Source organism: Poecile atricapillus, chromosome 3 (genome assembly GCF_030490865.1).
Source record: "Poecile atricapillus isolate bPoeAtr1 chromosome 3, bPoeAtr1.hap1, whole genome shotgun sequence".
Lineage (NCBI taxonomy): Eukaryota > Metazoa > Chordata > Aves > Passeriformes > Paridae > Poecile > Poecile atricapillus.
In genome coordinates, this window is record NC_081251.1 from 101,502,188 (window position 1) to 101,525,771 (window position 23,584).

General features: G+C 40.8%; 2 protein-coding genes across 4 annotated transcripts; one reads left to right on the plus strand and one right to left on the minus strand.

The window, feature by feature from the left end:
• The first annotated feature begins 25 nt into the window (after positions 1–25).
• On the plus strand, positions 26–14,757 carry TRMT61B (tRNA methyltransferase 61B). 3 transcript variants are annotated; one of them, XM_058836586.1, is made up of 7 exons: positions 26–643; positions 731–833; positions 3,217–3,407; positions 4,587–4,678; positions 5,083–5,318; positions 5,930–6,010; positions 14,390–14,757. In XM_058836586.1, exons 1-7 carry the CDS (start codon positions 80–82, stop codon positions 14,407–14,409), a joined length of 1,287 nt encoding a protein of 428 aa, XP_058692569.1. In that variant the 5' UTR covers positions 26–79; the 3' UTR covers positions 14,410–14,757. The 3 variants fall into 3 exon arrangements, with proteins under 3 accessions (XP_058692569.1, XP_058692567.1, XP_058692568.1); XM_058836584.1 differs by lacking the exon at positions 14,390–14,757 and adding an exon at positions 10,933–11,048; XM_058836585.1 differs by lacking the exon at positions 14,390–14,757 and adding an exon at positions 6,211–6,339.
• On the minus strand, positions 6,513–11,847 carry SPDYA (speedy/RINGO cell cycle regulator family member A). The gene is made up of 6 exons (XM_058836587.1): positions 11,619–11,847; positions 10,542–10,600; positions 10,201–10,286; positions 8,447–8,618; positions 7,237–7,528; positions 6,513–6,601 (listed from the first exon to the last, which is right to left on the minus strand). Exons 1-6 carry the CDS (start codon positions 11,845–11,847, stop codon positions 6,513–6,515), a joined length of 927 nt encoding a protein of 308 aa, XP_058692570.1.
• Positions 14,758–23,584: the final 8,827 nt, after the last annotated feature.

Consider the following 23,584-nt stretch of genomic DNA (forward strand, 5'->3'; position numbering starts at 1 on the left):
TCGGGGCGGGCGGCGCAAGCGCACGGGGTGACAGTCGTGAGCGTGAGCCGCGCCCCCTTTTCCCGCCTCCGGCCGCTCCATGAGAGCCTGGCGCGCGCTGCGGCGGGCGGCCGCCTCCTCCTCATCCTCATCTTCCTCCTCATCATCATCCTCGTCATCTTCTTTTCCTGCCGACGGGAAGCCTCGGAGGCGGGCATGGGAGACTTCGCTGTCGCCGCTGGAGCGGCTGAGGCGGCTGCTGCCTCCCGAGGAAGCAGCGGCTGTGGCGCGGTGCGCAGCGGCGGCAGTGCCGCCGCCTCAGGCTCCCCCCGAGGAGAAGGAGGAGGAGGTGGCGGCGGCCGCCGCCTCCTGTCAAGCGCGGGTTGAGGCGGCGTGTCCCCGTTCCGGCCCTTTCCGCGCCGGGGAGCTGGCGCTGGCGGTGCTGCGGAGGAAGCACAACACGACGCTGAAGCTGCTGTGCCGGCTGGCGGCGGAGGCGGTGCTGAGCAGCCCCGGCGGCGTCCTGCCCCACCGCGACATCATCGGGCAGCTGCCTGGGCAGGTGCTGCTCGCGTCGGGCGGGGCGCGGCTGCTGCTGAGGCGGCCCTCGCTGGACGAATACGTGCTGCTCATGCCGCGGGGACCCACCATCGCCTACCCCAAGGTATCGGCCGGGGCTGGGAGGTCGCTGGCCGAATCTCACCTTTAATTTTTCGCAGATAGTAATGTGCCGCGTTTTTCTCGCTCGCAGGATATAAGCGCTATGTTAATGATGATGGATATCCACCCAGGAGACACCGTGTTGGAAAGTGGTAGCGGGTCGGGTGCAATGAGCTTGTTTCTGTCAAGAGCAGGTGAGAAACTGGCTTTAGACAACACAGAATTTATTTCTTTACCGCAGCTTGGAGGGTTTTGGTTTTTTTGTCCAGATGCTTTAGGCTCTCGTGGTCCTTACTACTCAGCTCATAAAAGCTTTACTGCAGTTCACACGTTCACGTGTAGTTCGTTGACTTGAGAGAGAGTTACATCAGCACAGGCACTTGGAACCATTCTGACTGTGCTTAGAGGGCTGTAGTGCAAGTGCTTACCGAAGGCCTCACAGAAAGCTCCATTTCAACCATGCCTTAAGATCTCTCAACTGCAGCTGGTCTTGATATTTTGGGCCCAAATTTCAAGGTCAGCAGTTGCACCTGTGCTCCCTCTCTCCTACCTCCTACTATTGCTATTGCTTGGTTTCTTCTGATCATTTTTCTGGAATAAACTAGTGTTTAGAATTTTTAATTCCATTGGGATTTTGAAACTAATATGGCATTATCCTCAAAGCAACCATTGCTGCTGTAGGAGCTAGAAGCTGACCAAACAGAAGATAAATATCAGTGCTTCTCTTTCCATTTAGAGAGAGGGAAAGAAAGAGTCATAAGCTTTCCTCACCTTGCCCTACAGGCAGACCCAAAACCCAAAGAGATGGAATGCCTGTAACTGGCTAAGGCAAAAGTTAGCTCTCACTAAATACAGCAACTGATTTATTTGTCTTGGGTATTCCACTGTTTTATATAAGCACACCTGAACTTGCCAATTATTCTTCTCGTTTTTCAATCTTGTCCAACACTTTAATTCAGCTGTAAATGGGCCAAGTTGGTAAAATCATTGGCATTACCAGGCTGTAATTCCATTACCAGGCTGTAATTCCATTGGCATTACCATTCCCCCCTATCCAGGGGAAGAATGCAGTTGTTGTGTGCCAGATCAGCTCCATTTTGAGGAGTGGGAAAAAGCTATGAAATTGCATTGCTATTTTCAAATTTATTGAATTTAAATTGGCACCAAATGCAGCCACTTTTAGTCACAACTGAACACACTTTGGTGCTGACATAGAAATAAACAGATTTGATTTGTTGTTTCCTAATGGTGGCTGCTTTTGCCACCATTAAATACACACCAGTGATACCCAACAAGGAAAACAGCTGCTATGTGGGTAAATGCTGGAATTCAGATCTAGTGGACACATTACCAATGTCCACGGAATTATTTAATTTCCAAAATTCTTGTTGATTTAACAGATTTCATTCATCTCTTGTTACTAATTTGATATTTTCTTTTCCATTCTTTCTTTAATCATTCCCAGAAACTACTGACATGAAACATGACAGGATAAAGTTAAGAGAGTGGTATTTGCCATGACTTTAAAACCTTTGAGAACTGGAAAATATGATGTCTGCAAACTTGACATACTGTAGCTTCACAGTAATTAAGTTTTGCTTAGCTATTTCAAAGCAGTTTCGAAAAGTAGGAATTACTTTGAATGAGTGGGGGTATGACTGACACCCCCAGTGTGAAGAATTTTATTTTTCTGATGTTTCTAAACTGATAATCTGAAGTAACAAGGAGTTGGTACTGTGACTCTACAACTGATTCAGGTGATCAAAGGTAACATGCTGAAACCTTCCATTTCTTACAAGCTGGTTCTAGCCTTTTTCTTATGCAGGATCAAGGAGCGACTGTTCGGAAATTCATCCCTTCTTTTACTCAGTCATCTGAATGGATTCACAGTGGGATCACATAGGTGAGGGAAGGAGCCTGGTGACTGCAAAGTGAAATGGCTTAGAAAGGCACAGAACTCACCCAGGGAGCTGCTGCTTCCTGAAAGCTCCCTGCAGCCGTTCCAAAGTAGCAGGGAGACAGAAGTGAGCGGTGGAATAGGCTTGAAGAATTGGAGTAATACAAATACGGAATAATACAGCAGTGCACTGCTGTCTGCCTGCACAGCCTGGAAATGCTTCCTTTTTGAGAAACATTGTACATTGGACTCATGGTAAATTTCAGAATAGTAAATTTAGACTTAATAATTTATTACTGTTGCAGACAGTAACAGGAAAATTACACAAACGTGGGTAAATCAAAGAGTACGCTGGAAAACTTGTCTGTGGGGCTGAGGTCAGTGAGCAGGTTTCCTTAGCCTGTGAGCTGTGAGCACTGGTGCAGCATTCTCAGCTGGTACCTCTGGCTGCTCTAGCAGAAGGATATTAACACGGCACTTTTTCTGCATATGTTTGTTTTAAATTTAAAGGAAACATAGATTGTCATTGATTGTTTCATATGATATAATTTCCTAAAGTGGAGATGGAAAGGTGTACTTATGTTATAGACTGTGTTTTGCTTTTGTTTTGTTTTGTTTTTCCCAGGTCTTTAAAACAGCAGTGTAAAGTGGTGAGTGGAGTGTCTTCTGTTTGTTTTCAGTTGGGCCCAAAGGACGTGTTCTAAGTTATGAAATCAGAGATGATCATCATAGTTTAGCTAAGAAGAATTACAGGCACTGGCGTTCTGCATGGGAAATAGGACACATGGACGAATGGCCAGATAACGTGGAGTTCATTCTTAAAGACATTTCAACAGCTGCTGCAGATATGAAATCTGTAACACTTGATGCAGTGAGTGAATCCAAACAACTCCCCCATTTGACACGTCTTTTCTCCATAAATGGAAACCTCTAGAGCTCACACTCACAACAGGATTCCCATATCAAGTGTAACATGAGAAATAATAATCCACTTCCTCATCAGTGAAAGAAACGTGTAATTTTTTTTGTCAGATACAAGTGTTTTCAAGGTTTCAGGTACAGGTTGTCAAATGAAACACTGATAAAGCTGTACTATAGAAGTGCTACAATTAATTACTCCTGCCTTGTAAGTGAAGACCAAGTCGTTTTGAGAAACTGATACTTTTATGATACTAATATGACATATTTCCAGCATTAAATTTTAAAAGAATAGAAAACCTTATTAAATACATAACTGTGTGACCACTTTGCTATCAGCTATATAGAATGCACAATGTAACTACTGTGTAATTTTGAATATGCTGTGTCTTGCTAGCCTGTTCTGCTTCTTTGTATCTAGAGTTCCTAAGAAAGGAGTCATGCTGGGGAAAACAGCTTCATGTTAATCACTCTTCCCTGTCAAGCTGACAAACTACTTTGAACACTTATTTACCAGATGCTTAAACAAATACCAATTTTTAAAACGGTACAAGCAAAGGAATATAATACATAGCATAAAAATAACATTGCAAAAAACGTTTTAAGTAACAGTCCTGCAGAAGAGATCAGAGATTGTATATCCCATTGTTCTACAATCTGAATAGCTTCCTAGCAGAAGATGGATAAATTGCCAAAGACAGAAGTTTTTTTAATTTTGAAACTGACAAGTTAGATATTGTGAAGATAACGTGTTCTTTTTATGCATTTGAACAATCTTCTTTTTTTTTTTTTTTCACATTTGAGAAATAGGTATTCAAATGTGTTAGTAAATGTAGTCATCTAAATTTTTTTATTACTGTCAGGATTATGGGATTTAATTACTGGGATGCTTAACTTCCTACAGACCTATTTAGTTGGTCAAATGCTAGTTGCTGTTTCAATAGAAATTCATTTGGAAGTAGAGAGGGCTTCATTTTGCATAAGTGTGCACCTCAGGTTTTGAGAGGCAGCAATAAAAGTGGCTGTATGCATCTCTTTTCCATAACCTTTTCTTTCTTCCCCATGTTGTGTATTACACTGATAGATGTACATACGTATTCACAGTAAACATTAATATATTTTTCTCTTGCAGGTAGTTTTGGATATGCTGAACCCTCAGTGTGCTCTGCCTGTTGTACACCCAAGCCTGAAACAAGGTGGGGTGTGTGCTGTGTACTTAGCAAAGTAAGTGTTTCTTTCTGGCACCTTTATGCAGGCATTACCTGGCCTTGGCACAAAACCAAGCATCTTCTGAAATACACACCCAGCATTAATGAAATGGTTAACAAAGTTGGGTTTTTTTCCCCATATAACTTTCTTTGGGACCTGTACTCAGTATAAATTACACTTGGCCAAATCCTTTGGCATCTACCTGGGGAATGTTCTCATTCAGGTCAGTGAAGTTTGGGCTTACGGCATCCTCAAAGTAACCGCACTGTTCTCCAATGCAACAGTCAGGTTGCTCCTTTACCCTAAAACTGAAGGACCTGTGTAACTTCAAAGGTAAAGAATGTGCCAAAGTCAGTAGAGCTGAGATTTTGTGATTTGAGTTTTCAAAATACTACTTTTTGTTTGCATTTCTTCAAAAGTATCACACAGGTCATTGAGCTTTTAGACAGAATACGGAGCTGCAAACTTCCTTTTTTGTGTGAAAGGATAATTGAGGTAACTCACAGAAGCTGGTCAGTCCTCCCTGCTAAACTCAAGCATTATAAATCAAGCCAAATGGTGGAAACTCAAGAAAATATTGAAGAATTACCTCAAAATGAATATGAAGAAATCCATATTCAGGATCAAGCAGTTCTTAAAGAAAGCAAATACAATGGTAAGAACTTTACTGCTGATGAGATACTCTATTACTGCACTTTGATAATCCAGGGTAGGAGAAGAAAGTGTTTTTTCTTAGGTCAGCTGAGAATAGGCAAGGTTTTAGACAGCATAGCATATACCTTGTCAGGTTTAAAACAGACTGTTAATTGTTATTTAAGTTTAAATATCGTATTTAGAATCTGGGCTAAATAGTAAATGAATTTCAATTTGCAAAAAAGAATGACTGCCCTTCTACTACTGTTTTCAAATTTTTGGTTTTTAAGACAATTCAGTTCTTTATAGTCATCTTATAGCTGCTTTAGAGGACCCTGATGGACTTAGGAGAAATGGTGGCCAGTGTGCTCTATTTTAAAGTTATGCTGTTCTGGCAAATCCAAAAATTATGTCATAGATATATATATTTATATGACAGATGTAAATAAATATACAGTATACAAATCTGCAAAATACATACTAGAACAAAGAATTCTGAATATAATGATAGGTGACAACAAAAAAAAAGAAAACATGTCAGGGAAAAATAGTACATGCACATTGTCTACTGTAGTCTGCATGTAAGTCTTAAACTTGTGGGAATGAGTAAAAAAAAAAATGTCCTTGTCACAGAGTCACTCAGTGATGCTGGTGAAACAAACCACTCTGTGCCTTACATTGCCCGACCATCCCACTGTCAGGAAGCTCATTCAGGTAAGACACTTGGAAAAAGTTTATCTTAAATGTTTAGGGGAATTTTTATTTCAAAGAAACCTACTTTTTTATTTTGTTTTTGGTTTTTTTTTTGTACTAGCATTTGTTATGTACCGATATAATAAAACAATAAAACTTATAATAATAAAATAATCGTTGTGTAATGAAATACTAAAGTAGTAACTTTTGTTTTTAATTAGCATTCCTTACCAAGCTGAGAAAGTTTCGACCACTGCATTCTTGATGCTGCTGCCTCCATAGCTTCTAATTTGTGTATTGTATCAGAATAAAATAAAACATAACAAAGCAGATGCTACATTTTGCAAGTTGTGTAACTCTTAAGTAAGGAGTACTCTGATTTCTACCTCGCAACAAGTTTGAAATGCCCTTATCCCACTACGTAAAGGGAAAAATTTGAAGTGAATCCTCACATCTGGTGTTGTGATGCAGCCCAGACTGTTCTGCAGATTACAGTATCTGTTTCTGTCTTATCAGGTGCATTTCATTCTCCATTGCATATAAACCAGTCCATGGATTTATCTTGATTCAGGGTGCTCCATGGTTGCCTTTTGCTGGACTGGCTCTGACAGTCTACCAGAAATAAGGAGAAAAAAATTTTAGTAAGAAAATAAGGGATCAAAGGCTGCCTTTTGAAATGTATACTTGCTGGCTTCCAACTGGTGACTATCGGTTTTTCTAAGAACAAAGTTCTTAAAGCATACCTTTAAGAGATACTGAAATTCAGTGGATGTGTTCACTTGATAAAGCTGTGCTTATTTCAAAATCGAAACAGTTGTTGACAGGCAGAGCTTTGGTCCCCTTCCAGCACTCATGCTGCAGGTTGCCTGGTTGCACTCTATACACACCGGTATTTTTATTGTTCCAGCAAATCATAAGTGTTTAATCAGGACTCTCAATTTCATTTGTAATGGAAGAGTAGTAATAAATGCCTAAATAGACTGGAATGCAACCAAAAACCTAGTAGTAGCAGATGACAGTAATATGAATGTAAAGCAATTTACTCAATGTAAAGTGATTGGTACTTCCAGGAAGTCAAGATACAATATGTGAAAATAAAAATGAATCTGTGAGGGTAAAAGCACAGTTCTGCCAAGGTACCTGCATGTGTGAGAGGGAGAGACAGCTGTCCCTTCAGCACTCTGAAGGGCAAATAGGGCCCTGGTTGCCTAAACTAATGGAAAATTATTCACAACATTAAACCATACCTTGGGCTCTGTTAGAAGGAGAGTCGATGAGCATTTTTTCATTTGAAAAGGTGTCCTTCAATTTTTGGGATGAATGTAATTCCATCATCTCCAAGGTGTCAGTAGATGAGGAGGAGGATGATAATCCGAGTCGTACGAATCTGCCTTTCTTACCGCAGAGCTGGCAGTCTGTAGGAGTAGCGCTGGGTCCTCGGGGCAGCTGCGCTTCATTGTTGTAATTCCTCAGAGCTCCACTGTGGTGCTCAGAGCGCTCTCGCTGCCAGATGTAATGTGTCGGAGCAATGGCCATCACCTGTGGGAGCAGCCATGGGATCGGGAAGAGTAAAAATAATGGGAAAACATATGGCTAAAAACAAGAGATCCAGTAAGTGTGTGTCAGGGAATTCATGTAGCTGACATGGGCATCATCTCTTATCTGTCTCAGATTGTCCCATTGCAAAGTTTGCTCCCTTAGGCAGGAGTAAGTAATCCCGATACCAGTCAGGTGTGGAAACATCCCAGCTTCCAGCCCTGTATGTTCACATGAGTCATACAAACACCAGCTCATGCTCAGCATGTGGGACACAAGGTGATGTCTTCAGCCAGCGACTGAACATCAGCTGACAGAGCTCATCATCACTGAAATAATGACAGTGGGAAGTGGGGAGGGTATGCAAGGAAAAGCATCCTGCACTCGCCTTGTTCCTTGTGCTTTTCCCATAGCATCTAATCCCATCCCCAGAAGTGGGCCTATAGAGTAAATGAGATTTTCTTTTCCACCATCTGGAAGTAAGCACTATGTACTTAAAGCATGACAAGGGTTTTTCCAGGTAAACACTTCACCTGAAAAGTGAGGAATATATTTTTTCCTTACAAATTGTAAAGCACACAAAATTATTTCTAAAGTAGATGAAGTGAAACAAATGAAGGTAGATTTAAAATTAAAAAATACTTGCATGAAGCAGATTCTGTCCAATAGAAACTTCACTTTTAATAGTAATGCAATATAAAATTTTTAGTTTACTTAAAAAACATAATTTCAAACAATGTATTTTAAATGGAGAAGGAAAAAATATCATGGAGGATAAATGGACCATTACATTTTAACAGCATCTTTGCTTTCCCACGGAATGTCTGGTTACTTTAGGGAAAAAACTGTACAGAGCTAAAGTGCTAGCTGGTGTTAATTGTTGTGATTTCAGCATCTACAATATGAAATCTCCCTCCCTACCTCTTCACAGCAGCGTCTGCTTACAATAGCCCTGTAGTCAATTCTACTCCACAGTTGATCTCTTAAATTTAAGAAATCAGGGAAGAGCTTTCTCCAGGCTTTGCCCAAAGCCCATGGGAAAATGTCATACTTTGCTTCTTCATTGTCTTCTTCAACTGTGTTTGCCAGATACCTTCAAATATATATATATATGTTTATGTTTGTAAATATTATTCAATCTTAAACTACTATACTATAATGATTTCTAACATAAAATAACAGACATATTGCAGTGGCTCTTTTTTCCTAGTATTGTGAGGAAAAAACACTAACAAAATACAGCCTTCTCTCTGGAACACAGTATTTTCTTAATTAGTTCCATAGGCATCCTTTGGGTAAAAAAGCCTAAGCTTTTATAAAAATTGTTTTACCCTAGAGTTTTTATCTAACACATTCTGACACATTTCTCCAAGCTGGCAAGAAACCCTTGAACTAAAATGAACAGTTTCTGTTTGATTCTTTAAATAAGGCTTAAAACTATCCTGTGAAATCTTAAACTTTACCTTTTTATATTTTATGGGTTTTAGCTATGCTTAGAAAATTACATTGCTCATATTAAATTAGGAGCAAACAACTAAATACAGGTCTAGCTTCAGTTATAAATCAAAAACTTAAATTACTTTTTTTAATGTCTCTGTTCTTCCCTTTGTTGGCAGATCTGTTACTTTTAGTTTTGGGTTGTCTTCTCAGACAACATGAAAATGTTTACTTCCTCTGAATCCACCTGATACTAAACACACTTAAAAAAATTAGGACTTTTAGTCTCCTCCCCAGTTTTCTCACTTGCTTCTGACCCCAGTATTCTCTCTAGTCCAGTCTCACCAGACCCTTTGTCCCCTCTAATCCTTTCACTGTTCTGGCCTGGCTTTTCCCCCCTTCATTGGAGTCAGAGGGCTCCCTCCTCTGTGCTCTGTGGGTGTCACCCCCAGTACCAGTGACAGGAGAAGGAGCAGCCACCTTTGCCCCTGCAGTAGTGTGCAAATCAGAGCATCTAAGAAGTGATGTTACAGGAAAAGATGACCAGAGCACCATAACATCGTGACAGAAAACAGAGAACCCTCTGCAGGTATAGCCAAATACAGAGGGTCAGGTAGGCCTGGTAAAGATGGATTGTTGATTCAAAGTATAATATAGGCATTTTATAATTGTTAAAAAGAGTTTTCAGAAATTCTCTAGCAATGTTTTTACAGTTGATTTAAATCATGTTGACAGAAACTTAATAACAAGTTACTCCTGAGATGCCTGTCAGGGTGAAATGTTTTGATACAAATGCCTTAAAGGCTGGCGAAGATATGAAATAAGGTTTTATACGAGCACCTGTGAGCCACATATATGTTGCTGTGTCCTGCATATATTTCTTGTAAAGCTTTAAAAAGCTCCCAGATTCAGTTTGGTAGGCAGAATGCCACTCTCTGTATCATTACACCAATACAAGCAACCCCTGTCTGCTGCTCAAGCTTGTTCCATCACAGGAGGAATGGTGAATTTGCACTATTTATGTACTATATGTAGATTGTCATAGAACCACAGAATGGTTTGGGTTGGAAGGGACTTTAAAGACCACATAGTTCCAGCCCCCTCTGCCATCCCCTAGGGGTGCCAGGTGGTCAGGTTTAGATACTCCCTCAAGGAAGTATCATCACATAATTATCAGAGTCATAAAGAAATAATGCAAAGTTTTTCCTAATAAAACCAGATAATTTTAAAGTACTTACAGAGCCACAAAGAAATTGATTCTGGTATGCTCGCTTGGTGTGAAGTTAGCTCTCTTGAAATAAACGAAAGTCATTGCCAAGAGATACTGTTTTAAAATGTAAAATAATAGAGTATCAATGTGTTATTTAGGCATAGTATTTCCTAAATTGATTCACACGTCTCGCACCAAGGTACTTTCATGATTTTCAACAATGAGGAAAGTATGAATTAAGTTTCTTGAAACTGCCATGTGAAACTATTAGAAAAAGATGATGTTCTGTATTGCATTAAAGTATCAAGTAATTAAGGGCAGATTTCTCATTCAATGTATATTTACTAACTAAGAAGGAAATATGCTTACCTTGTCTGCAATTTCACAGCAACAGTCCATCCAAAGGAAGTCTTGGATTAGATCATCATCTATAACAAGAGAAAGCTGTAGCATTTCAAACACCAAAACTGTTTATGTTAGAAGGTATTTACAAATAAATAACAGATGGTCTTTCATTAAGCCAAATAAAAGAAAAAAAGCTAGACCCAGCAGTAGGGAACAGAGGAATTGAGGCAGAGGAGAGGTCATATATGAAAAAAGCTTACATCACAAAGGACAACAGCTCTACCAGAAAGGCAAGGTGGAAAATCTGGTGACTGCATTACATTCATTCTCAGTAACAGCAACAGCAGGTGAAAGTGAAAAATAACCGGTATTTTTTTCTATTTGCATAATTTCTTCCTGTGTTACATGCTTCCAGGTGATAGTACACCGTTATTTCAGAGGACCTACAGACAGCTGAGATCCTGCACCTTGATTACATGGCAGCCTTTATAGGGCAATACTTGCTTATTTCTGGTCAGTGCTTCATCGTCCATGGCCATGTACAGTAGCTACCACAAACAAACTCTCATTCACTTCTGTATTTAAGGGTCAAGTCAAAACCAGCTGTAATCTTCCACTATTACTTAATGTCTTTGCTAAATTAAATAAATACAAAATTTTATATGAAAGAGAAATAAAGATGTTCCAGCTCCTTAGGTCAACTTCCCATTCCACTTCTCACCCCAGAAGTTTATTCCCACAGTAAATAACACATTTAAGAGACAAGAAGCCCTTTCTTAAAGCTGTGTGTAATACAAGATGCACATTGTTTTATGTGTATTTGTTGAAATGTAAGAGAAAATAGGAAGGAAAATTATCATAAAATAAAAAGTAGGAAAGCACCTTGGTTTCATTTGTAATTTAAAAAAGATACTTTTCATCAGTTTGGTAGTCCTTGTATTTTCAACTTAAGCATTAAATATCTATACACCAAAATATAACAACAAAACCTTTTGATAAAGAATTGCTATTAGTTTAGATATAAAAAGCATTCGCAACATTACTGAGCTTTGAAAACATTCTGTTCAGTCAATTCATTCATATCTCACATTATTAACCTACCAAATAATTTAAAGAAAGCTGTCATTTCCTGACGCTGTATAACTAGACATGGTCCCTTTGGACATTTATATTTCTGACTAGGAACCCCTTTTTCACAATTTTCTTGATGGTCTTTAAAAGCAGGTCGCTTTAGTCTAGTAAGTTTTTTTTGCTGGTGTGATCTGGATGCACTCGATTTTACATGAACAGTGACAGTGGGAGGTGTCTGACACACCAGATTGTGTTTCATTTCGTTAAGCAAAGGTTCCTGTTAAAAAAATAAGAAGAAATTAACTACAAAAATAGTCAGTTTCAGCACTAGTACATTTCTTTTGTTCACATGAAATGTTTCAGTAGAGCTTGTATGTCAGATGATAGAAAATTAGATAATCAGTACTGATTATCTAAGTCTAATGCCCTGAGACAGCCACCTAGAGTTCTTTGATTTAGTTCAAACTTTATAAAGCTTTTTTTTAGGTTTTTTGTTTGTTTGTTTTCTAATCCAGTAGAAGGAGCCTTCAATTTTGCTTTTTCCAGTCAACTTTGGAAAATGGGAAAAGAGCCTTTCCAGGAAAGGTTGCTGTTTGTCAGGTCCTTGTAGCTCCACACACTTAGACCTATCAAAAGAAACCTATGTTCTTCCCCTCCAATTTGTGACTGTCTTTTTTAAAAAGGTATGTTAATAGAATTAATGCAGCAGAACTGTGATTGAGCCGTGTAACATTAAAATCAAGTCTTGAGCTCCGAATTGCCATTGGGAATTAAACTTATCCCTCAAGCTGGACAAACCCTGAAGGCACAACCTAGGAAAAAGACCTGGGGTGTTTGTCACCGCAAAATTTAAGGGGATACCAAATGGAGAGTGAGGAAGGGTATTTTTGGCGGGATTAAATGTATTTACGCCTTCAGTAGGTCTCTCGGCGGGGATAGGCTGGCTCACAGCAGCCTATGAGGCTCCCCAGCTCCGGGGCGGCTGCCGCAGGGGAGCGAAAGGCCCCTGAGGCGAGGCTGTGGCTTTGGCTCCCGGCGCCACAGCTCAAAGCCGCCCGCGCCCGCCCCTCCCCGCCTTCCTCAGCGGCCTCCCCCTCACGCCTCCGCACCTCGAGTGGCGCCTCCCGCAGCCAATCAGCGTGCGCTGGGCACCGGCTTCGGCCAATCGGACGGCGGGACGCTCTCTCCTCCCGCCCCGCCTGTTGCCGCCCAGGGCGCGGCAGCCAATGGGAGCGGGGCACGGCGGGGGCTGGGCATGGCGGTGTCGGCTCCTGCTCCCCTCGTCCGTGAGCCGGTCTCAAGCCTGGCTGGGGTCTCTCAGCTGCTTGCTTGTTGCTTGCTTGGTCGCGCCCTCCCCTGGCTTTTTATAAGAAGATGCAGTGACAGGATAAGGGGGAATGGGCTTGGATTAGACATTAGGTAGAAATTCTTTAGTGTGAGAGTAGTGACAAGTTTCCCAGAGAAGTTGTGGATGCTCTATCCCTGGAAGTGTTCAAGATCAGGACGGATGGAGCTCTGAGCAAACTGGCCTAGTGAAAGTGTTCCTGCCCATGGCTGGGGGTTGGAACGAGACGGTCTCTAAGGTCCCTTGAAACCCAAATGATTCTATGATTGAAACATCGCCCCAGGATGATGAATGTCTCCCCAGGAGACGTGGGACACGAAGGAGGAGAGATACCTGACTCTAGAGATCATTAAACAGAGGTGCAGGATACCCTGCTGCTACCTTTCCACAGAGACAATTAATGCAAGTAGTAGTATGCAATTAGTCTAAGGCAGTCTATTGAAATGTAACAAGAATGAAAAAAAAAAAAACCAACAACTTTGCTAATAGGATTCTGTGTGAAATCTTACTATTGCCTTTTCTTATAAGAGCTAAAGATTTCTCCTAGGAAAATGGCAAGACATACACCCATTTTCATTGTTTCCCCCTGTGCAGGTCAATTAGAGCGTACCTGGCCTTATTTGTTATGGTAATAAGAAGAGAGACCTCTTTACACCTTCCTTATCTTCTATTAATAATTTGCTGAATTATTTACATGCTCTGAGTTAGTGAGCATATTCAGGAAAAGATCATGCTAAGTAAATGTACCAACTAACAACATCTCTGTATGGAACAGGCTGAAATCAGGAAACTTGGCACCAGGGCGGAGATAATCTGAAGTACAGCAGCAGGGCAAAAGTCTGTTTCTTTGAGGTTCTGTCTTCTTGGACACATATTCACACTGACTTACCCTGCATTAATTGTTCTCTTTTTTCCATACTACTTTTCATCTAAGGAATTCAAACTACTCATCAATTAACTACTGTTTATTTGATAGCTGTGAAAAACAGAGGAATGGCAAGTTACAGAAACTTCCACATAACCATCTAAATCTTTAAGACCAGAAAAAAATCAGCTTTTTTTTTCCCTATTGCAAAACACGAAGCTGCAATGATAATTGTGACACGCATGCTTCCTTATTCTTTACACCTTTACAATAAAAAGTGACTTACAATGTCAATCTTTATCCACACGGGGCTTCCTGAAGGTCTACCACATCTAATATAATTTTTGGGCTGGTGGTTCTGCAACAAAATACTAAAAGATTGATTTTTTCACTCAAAAATCTGTCACAATCAAGTTATTGAACAGGTACTGTGACTCTTCCACCAGTGTACTTCCCTCAACCTGCCAGGACTCAGGTCTCTGCTCTGATTCAGACTCATTGCACAACATTGGCTCAGACTCTTGAGGAAACTGAACTTTTGTGAGAGAGAGCTGTGAGAATGTCTACAGCTCTACCTTTCTTTCCTTGCAGGACTCTGCAGCCTGAGGTAGGACTGAGATGGGGATGACTCAAGGATTCGGCTTGGAAGCATTAAGGATAAACATCAAAATGGAGGGGCTGATCCCTGAACCCAACAAGGAAACAGAACTTTACCTGACTCTAAGTCCTCTGAATGAGATAGTGGAATTAACTGGTTCTCAGCTTTGCTTTTTATTAACCACAATTTTCAGAAGGTTGTTGAACAAGTCATTCAAGAATATCGGGAAGAAAGGAGCTTTTGGACTTCCAAGTCGCTTGTTGGGCATCAGGGAGCGCTGTTTCACCACCAGCGACTTGAACCGAGACAATGCAGCGTTTGTCCAGCTTAATACACGGGGTTTCATGTCGTACCTCTTTCCTAACCCTTCCTGTAGGTGGTCATTAAATCAGTTTAACCACTCTTCATTTCTATATGTAATCAAAGTTTTAAATTACATTTTTAATATGCAGATCCATAAATCACTTTTTTATAAATTTGTGTATATTTTTTTCTATTTTATATAATATTTATATTAATAAAATTACTAGGACATGGGGTTGAAAAACCTGGGATTCCTTACAAAATCTTATTTCTGGAAGAAAAAAATAATTCCATCTATACACTGGAACTCCATTATATGATATATATATAGTTATATACCTATCCAGAATTTGGTCCAAAAAGGCAGCTGCAGAACAGTTTGATACCTTTAAATGAAAAAAGAACTTAAAATTTTTCAGTGAATGAGCTGTTAACAGATAGATTAGGAAGCATCACTGAGGAAAAACACAGGGATAGTATTTTTATAAATCACATTTAGGATATATATACTTTTTTTTTTTTTTTCAGATTTTGGCATTTTTGAGATGCCTTTGGCCTCTGCTATCCTTTCCAGTGAACTTTGTTTTGCCTAAGATAATATACTATAGGTAAAACATCTGGTATTTCTTTTCAAACAAAGTCATAAAGAACTGCCATTGATTCTTTTAAATACAGATCATTATCCACAATAAAATATGTATTTTTCAGTTGGAGGCTTTTCCTACTTTCTACAGCACATGAAATAGGAAAAAAAAGTCTCTCTGCCCATCAGTAGAGATGACTGCTGTCCTTGCTGGAGGAACCTGGCCTCTCAATCAAATACATTCTAAATGAAAGGCTCATGGATTGAGTGCTAAAGACCCATAGTGAAACTGAAACATCTAAAAAGCAAACTTTGGATGTGAGGTTAATTCTTTCAGAGTAAAGGGTGTAGCAAGTCACAGAAGTAAATTAAAGTAAGTTAAAGTGGAACAGATGAACCACTTGAACCCACATCTGTCACCAGAAACCTGTTTTATATGTGGGAAGAGAGAGAAAGGATTTAGATGAGTTGTGTGAAACAAATTTTTAGGGCATCATGGTGCCTGGACTAGGACACTAAGCATAACAGACTGAACACAGATTACCTGTTTGCTATTGTGGGTAGTAAGCAAGGATACTGGAAAGGTGCCTTGCAGTTAAATCCTTGCTTTTGACAAATGTTACAGTATGATTAAAATTAAAAATGGCTCAGTGCCACTTAAGTGTATGTCACTGATGGATGAATGGTCAGGAAAATTGTTTCCAGCTTTGTTTACCTGAAAAGAACATCTAGGCATACAGCAGTGTTTTCTAATATTTAAGTCCCAAAACAGCTGTAGTTATTCTCAGGTACTGAGAAATTCAGGAGCTAGAAGGAAAAAAATTATTTGGAAATTATGCAGTGAACAAGAAGTGTAGCGACTAGATTAATAGAGCAAATGGTAAAGGAAAGTGGAGGCTGCCAGCAAACACAGTGCATGTTTAAACATGCTGCTCCTGCATACTTCAAAACAGCCAAGCACTCTGCAGCAGCAATCTCCATAAAGTGCCTGGGGCATAAGTTTGAACTTGTTCATTCCTACTGTAAATAGACTGACATATATCCTGTATGAACTTAACTAATTCAAAACAGACAGGGGAAGCCTTTAAGATTTATTTTTAAGGATTAGCACCTGTGTGCTGGCTGTATGAAACAAGGTAGTCTGATTTGGAGAGTTCCAGTTTCTCTGTAAAAATAAATAGATGAGATAGACTACATTAGGTCTTCACCATGTCACAAAAGATGAATGAAATCTCTCAACATCAGTAACTCAAAACTAGACGTGCATATTTTACATTAAAGGGAAAGGAAATTATCTGCAGCGTTTTCCTCTAAGTGTTTTTGGATCTTCTGACATCATCTGTCATATTCTAAGTATTTTTTAGCCACTGAAGATTGCATTTTGGATTTGCAAGTATTCAATAACCACAGCTATATCTGTTGCCCTGTTGTGCCCATGCTGTTTCTTCATGCTGAACTGTGCAAAGAGCCCTAATAAAAAGGACCTCCTCTCTACCTCCATGGCCCTGGAGCCATTTGTTCCAGATGCCAAGAGCAGCAGGCTTCCCAAGAGGCAGGTGCAAGGAGCAGGTGTGTACAGCTGTGCCCAGGGTGCTGCCCATGCACACAGGGTCTGGATTGCCTACATTCACACTGGAAAATAGGAACTTTCCACTTTTTCCTTTACTCCTCTTTCCTCTCAGAAACAACTAACAAACACCAGACTTCCAAAATCTTCCAGGTGAAAATGTAGCTGAACAGAGAAAGTTTCAAGAATTTGGCCTAAGAAATCAATTTTATAAAATGGCATTAACTAAAAAGTGTTTTATTCCATCTGGCAAATAACACAAATGCTTTGCCTCACTGATGTAATGTTTACATACACATTAATATACTAACTACAAAACATGCAAGGAATCCATTATCCAGGAAATATATCTTATGTTATTATCTATGGACATCAAAAGTAGAAATCAGTGGTGCTTTCAAAATAACATCCTAATTATTTTCCTGAAGGCAAGTCTCCTAAACAGTAGCCGTTTGAGTGGCTAAAGAATAGGTGAGAGCCTTCAAACTTTTAGCTAGCTGGCTTATGATTCTATAGTTGGGCAAAATGTGTAAATTTCACCAACTTTTCTCACCTTATTTTCCATTTTCAAAGTTTATTGGTCACATAATTCAGGTCACAGACTCTTTCAAACACAGCATCTATTTATTCTCTGTTTTTATACTGTTGAACACAATTGAGTCTTTGTCCATGACCACAGCACCTATAATATGAAACAATAGTGGTAATTAGGACAATTTTTCTGTTGTCAAGAGCTATATTTGCATGGCATGGCATTCAAAAGACTCACCCCATGAAAGGATTAATCCAAAGTAGTGTAGCTATAATTTCTGAAGCAAGAGGAAATTGTTTTCATATGCAAATAATTTGGCTCACACGCTCTTGTACTGCTTGGAAAGGAGCAGCATCAAGTTCAGCAGTGGGAAGGCAGAACTTCAAGGACAGCCCTTTAGAGACTAAAACCAGACAAGTTAAAATGTGACCTGGAAAAAGTCCAGGATTTACTTTTTTTAACTCCCATCCAATGGTCCAGGCTACACACAGTTAAATTAGAATTGCCAGAGTTTGTTAAACATTGAATGCCCCTCCCAAGAAGCAATGGAGTCTGTAATTACTCCACAACAGGTCAAAAAACTTTCTTGTTTCACTAAGTTCAGTAATCACAAGCTGTAAAAGATCTCTCTCTCAGAGGTTGAAGCAATAAAATGACTAGTACAAGAGCTGTAAATTAAAGTGCAAAGAGAAAGAGATGAACTTTGGTAACAGCTATGGCTAACTGAAACAAATAAGGGAAATTCATGAACTGTGGAAGCAGTCACAACACAAAAGCAATTTATTTCAGCGAGGGACAAAAAAAAGCAAAACACTAATGGCATGCCCAGCTCTTTGAACCCCACTCTGCTGTCCCTTGTGTCCGTGCTTGTGGGATGAGATTTTCTGCCCAGCTCATGGGTGTATTTATTCACCTTTGCTTGGGGTATGACTATGCACACAAATTAGAGTGAAGCAAGAGTGGGTGGGGATTTACAGCATGTCAGCTGCTCCCTGGAAACTGCGTGCTGTGTGCATGCTGTGACCCTGTTTTTGCTGAGGAATACATGGCTTCTGCTCGCTGCCAGGTACAGCCGTGTCCGTGGGTTGCTACCAGTGGTTACCTGACAAACTGCAAATCCACACCCTCACAGCCCCATAGCAACCTGCACAAGTCCAGCACAAGCAAATTCAATGGCAGATTTTGTCAATGTGCCTTCTGATAACAGCACACTGAGAGACAGGACAACTCTCTGTCTGTATAACCATCTGCTTCAATTCTGCCTACAGCCCAGAGATGTTGTCACACGATAAAAAGCATGTTAAAAACAACTTAGGGCTCTCTCAAACAGTTTTCAACAAGTGTTTTGACAAAGTTCCGTCTGTATCTTCTTTCACAGAGAATGGCTAAAGGGGGGGAATATCTTACATGCCAAAACTGAAACAATTTTAATGTAAACAGAGCTTCTTTTACTACAACTTGTGATCTCATGTTTTCTTCTGAGCCCTTCCAAATGCTACAAATTTGAGGGATTAGGCACAGTATGAAATTTGAAGGCAGTAGTCTGGATGAGGAGTTATTACAGTTTTTACATCTAATGCTGTTTATTTTAAGCAGCTTTGAATGCTGACAATAGATGTTCTAAAAATGCTATCAGTATTAGAGCCAAGGAGATGCATTTTCAGGTGCGTAAAGATGAGGGTGACAAACCTGTTACTGACCCCACCCTCTGGAGGTAAGACTAAGCCCTGGCAGAGAGGTGAGGATGCCACAACATATCAGACAGGTTGGTTTCTATAATCCTCAAAGACACAAATAGAACATACATTAATTGCATGAGCATTTCTCTCCTGTGGCTACACCCTGTCTAGTTTTATGAAACTATGAACCAACAGCTCTGTACCTCTTCATAGCTACTCTTACTTTCAAAGATCTCCAACCTGGTAGAGACCCAAGCTGTGGGCTTCTGAAGCCAAGGACAGGTTTGTGGAGGTTGCCACTGCCTCTGAACTAATTTCCATCTTCAGTGTGCATGATAGTTTTGTCAAAATGCACAAACACTGTGTTTTTATTAAAAAAAATAAGTCATGATCTAGAAACAGATCAAAAAGACCCAAATGTGTAAAATAGTCTTTTATTATGGGTTTTTTGGGTTGTTTTTTTTTTTGTTTTTTTACAGTGTTTGGCAGTAGTTAGTCTAGCATAAAGGCAAGACTGCTCATTTATTTTTTTTATTGGCTCTATACTTGACCACCTCTTGCCTGCCAAGACATTTAAGTTCTCCAGGACTCCAAATGTTCTCATTATTCAAATCAGTGTAACAAGACTTACCTGTTTTCTGGTGGTTTTCAAACAGGCAGGAAAAATAAAATACACAGAAGCAGCAGTTTTATCAGTCCTTTGAGCAGCAGCATGTGTCAATTTGCGACAACATGGAAACTTCAGAAACATAGTGGACAAGGTACTGCACAATATTTCTCAATATTGTTCTCTTCCAACAGTTCTTTTAAGGTTTCATTCAATGCAGATAATGAAGCCTGACAAAAACAGTTGAATGCAAACATTCTGAAGCTGGCCTAATAAAAAGATCCCGAGCAAGTCTATAATATAATGATATATGTAGCTATGTCTGCTGTCCAAAATACCTGCTGGCACTTTTGAGCATCAGCATTTCTGGTTGTTTCTATTTTTGTCAGCCTTAACCTGTTAAAAGTTATGAATTTTCAAAAGTCATTAATTTTGTTAGAAAAAGACTAATAAGACTATGCTTCACAATTTGGTATCATACATGACCTATTTTCTAGGGATGAGACTGGTTATCTTTAAGAGGGTACACCCAAAACCAATCAGGCTTGCAGCCTCTGAAGAATCCCAGTTAGACAGAGATTGCCAAATACCCCAGTGGCATTGATCACGCTCTCTCCACTCATCTCTCTGATCTGCTGACCACAGTGCATGTCACAGCCCCACCTCGCATCATTTCCTGATACTTCGGGAGTGACTCAGACATCCTTGCGACTTTCCCTGAAAGCAGGTTCTGTCCTTTGGGAGTTTCACAAAGCCCACTTACCTAATTCCTAGTGAAGACCTGGAAATGACCTCACATCATATCCCAATATCACGCTAATTCTTACTGGCTTCAGAAAGAGCTGGATTTATCTCCTTGGATCTCATTCACAATTCACTCAAGTCAATAGAACATCTTCCCCCTGGAGTCAATGCCTCTTGAGTATTTTAGTGAACGAATACTTTATTCTACAAATAGTTCTGGATCCAATGTAAATTACAGAGCAAAAGTAGAAAAATACAGATCACATGAGTTTTCGTAAAGTAAGCTTACATACTTCCTTAATTTAGAATTTGGTGACCAAAACTTTTTTTCTTTTTGCTATATAGTAGTGCCAATAATGCGCTCGTAGCATTTAAATTACAATTTGTCTGAGCTGTAATTATGCTTTAATAAGAGTAAACCACAACTAGCCTACACTGCACTGCCTAATCAGCAGTCAGCTGTTTGATAAGAGGGGGTATCTCCAACCGTTGATAAAATTATGCTGTTTATAACCAATATGCAAGGCTTTACCTATAGAGCTGTATGCTGACTAACTTTAATATAAAATAGCCATTGAATACATTGTGTATTTCAGCACAAAGGGGTACAAGCACCACAAAAAGTACAGAAATGACACTGCCTCCCAACCCCCCCAGACACCAAGGTACCTGTGTAATAAACTTCAACACTTAGGCCCTGTACCTGTTTAGCCTCATGTCTGCTCCACTGGCTTTGATTCTACTGAGAAGCTGCCCTCAAAATAACCTGGAAAGAGGGTAAGATTAACTCTGCTGTGAATGGTCCCTCATTTCCACTGCCTTACCGGTGAATGATCTCATGTAAAGCACCTCTCCTTCAAAAACAATGAGCAACGCTTAAACAATAATTTCTTCACATTTAGAAATCTGTTGAGATCACAGGTAGCGAGGCCCATTTTAGCCCCTGCAAACTGGAGCCAAATTAAATGCTATACCACAAAAAAGTAATATGATGCACCTGTGTTTGTAGCAGAGTTATCACAGTACTTTCTACAGGTGCTTACTCACATTTTGCTGCATGTTACAACATGACAGTGCCAAAACACACTGTGAGAGGCTCTAGTCCACACAAATACCCTAAGACAATTCAGCCCCTAGATACTAAAGGTTATAGCTATTTTTTGGACAAGATATCTACATCATGGTATTTGAAGCTGGTTGTAGAAAGAAGCAGGGCAACTTTCAGTGGCAGTCACTCCCAAGATTTCAAGACTGCTTGGATTTGTAAAACTAGGCACAGGGGTTTACCTACACAGAACACAGATCAGGAGAAGAAAGAGGACTAGATGGACACAGCATGTTCTGTTCTTCAACATTTACACATTAAAATAAATAAAATAAAGGCAAAAGCCCATCATAAAATTTATTGGTCATTATCAAGGCTTACGTAGGTCAGCTTGGCAATTTGATAATGACAAGAGAGCTCCTCTCATCTCAAACCAACCAGTACTTTAACATGGAATAAGAGGTTTATAGGAAGGCAGACATTTCTGAGCTTATTGCTCCTAGTCATCTTCCTGGAAAATGCCATCACTTGATGAAAGTGATGCAAGAAATCCATATCTGAGACTTTAGTCTTCTCAAGTTTTCATACTGCTAGTATGAAAACTTGAGAAGTTTTGAGTCTCTGACAAGTGTGTCAGAAGAACATACTTGTCTATCAGAAACTGTGAAAAACCACATAAAGAATCAAGAAAAATGCTGCAAAACTGATTGTGGCTGTACAACGAGCAAATCCAAGGAGCAGTCCTTTAACTTGGACTCATCTGAGTCAGCAGCAGGGCGCTAGAGACAAAAACAACATAGAGGTAAAAACCAGGTACAACACAAACACAGCTGTACACAGAGAAAAAAACACTATGATAGTTCAACTGCAACTTCCCTTCAAATATGCAAAGTTTTCAGTTTCACTTACTGATGTCTGCATGTACAAAAGCAGAAACACGTTTTTATTGTACAGCAAACTGGTAAGAATAAGCTTCAAGTCTTTGAGCAGAACGTCATTCTGGTCTTAACCTGTACTAAAATAACTTGTTTTCCTAGGGTGCTAATATATCTTTTAGAAAGATCTATGCAGATTTTTTAACTGAATAAATAAACTCAACGTTCATCCAGCATTTCCGGTGTACCAATCTTTTGTCTTCCATTTTGGCATTGCTTTTAGACTTTGGAAAGCCATCTTAAAACCTGCAGCCGGCTTTCCCGTGTTTCCTCCTCGGCAACCTGGCAGGGCTCTGGCATTACCTCCCATTTTGTAGGTTCCCACAAAGCTGCGCTTCTCAGAGACAAAGCACTCAGGACTACTTTTTCCTGAGCGAGGAAATGAGAATACTGTAGCGCCAGGAGCGAATCTTCAGAGCAACCCTGAGGGAGAGACATCTACTATGTATTCTGGAAAGGAACCGGAACCGAAAATAAAAACACATAATCAGTAAAGATCCTTACAAAAGTGTTCATTCTACACAGGTAAGCGTTCTGTTTTTCAGTTTACTGTGGAATTATCAGAATTTATGTCAAGTACGGTGTAGCTCACACGGCACCCCGGATGCGAACAAAGCTCACTACAAAGCATGAGTATTCCCTGCTTGCTCTCAGCTCGCCGAGAGTGAAAACACTCCCCGCCTGTCCCGAGGGAAGAGCCCGGGGATCCCAGGCCCGGGCAGAGACCTTGGGACTGCCCCGGCGCTCCGAAGGTCGGCGGCGGGCGCGGGAAGCCCCGAGCCGGGAGGGACGGGGGCCCTGCTCCCCCTGCCCGTGTGTCACGGGGCAAACACACCCGGGAGCTCCCGGCGGTGACTAACACTTTCCCCTCGACGGCGGGGCAGCTGTCCCCCAGCTCCCCGCCGCGGCCCCAGCCCGCCGCCCCTCCGCCCAGGTGGGGCGGTTTCACAGCCGGCTCGGTTTCACAGCCCAGGTAAAGAGCGGGCACGGCCGCGCCTCGGGACGCCCCTCGCACCGCCGCTCCCCCTCCCCGTTCCGCAGCAGAGGCGCTGTCGGGGCCGGGCCGGGAGCGGGTCCCGCCCTTCCCCATCCAGTTTCGCCCAGGTGCGGGGGGAGGAGGGGGCGGCGGTGGTTTAAGAGCGCGCCCGGCGGGCCCGGGGGAGGAGCTGCCGCCGCTCCCCCCGCGCGTCCCA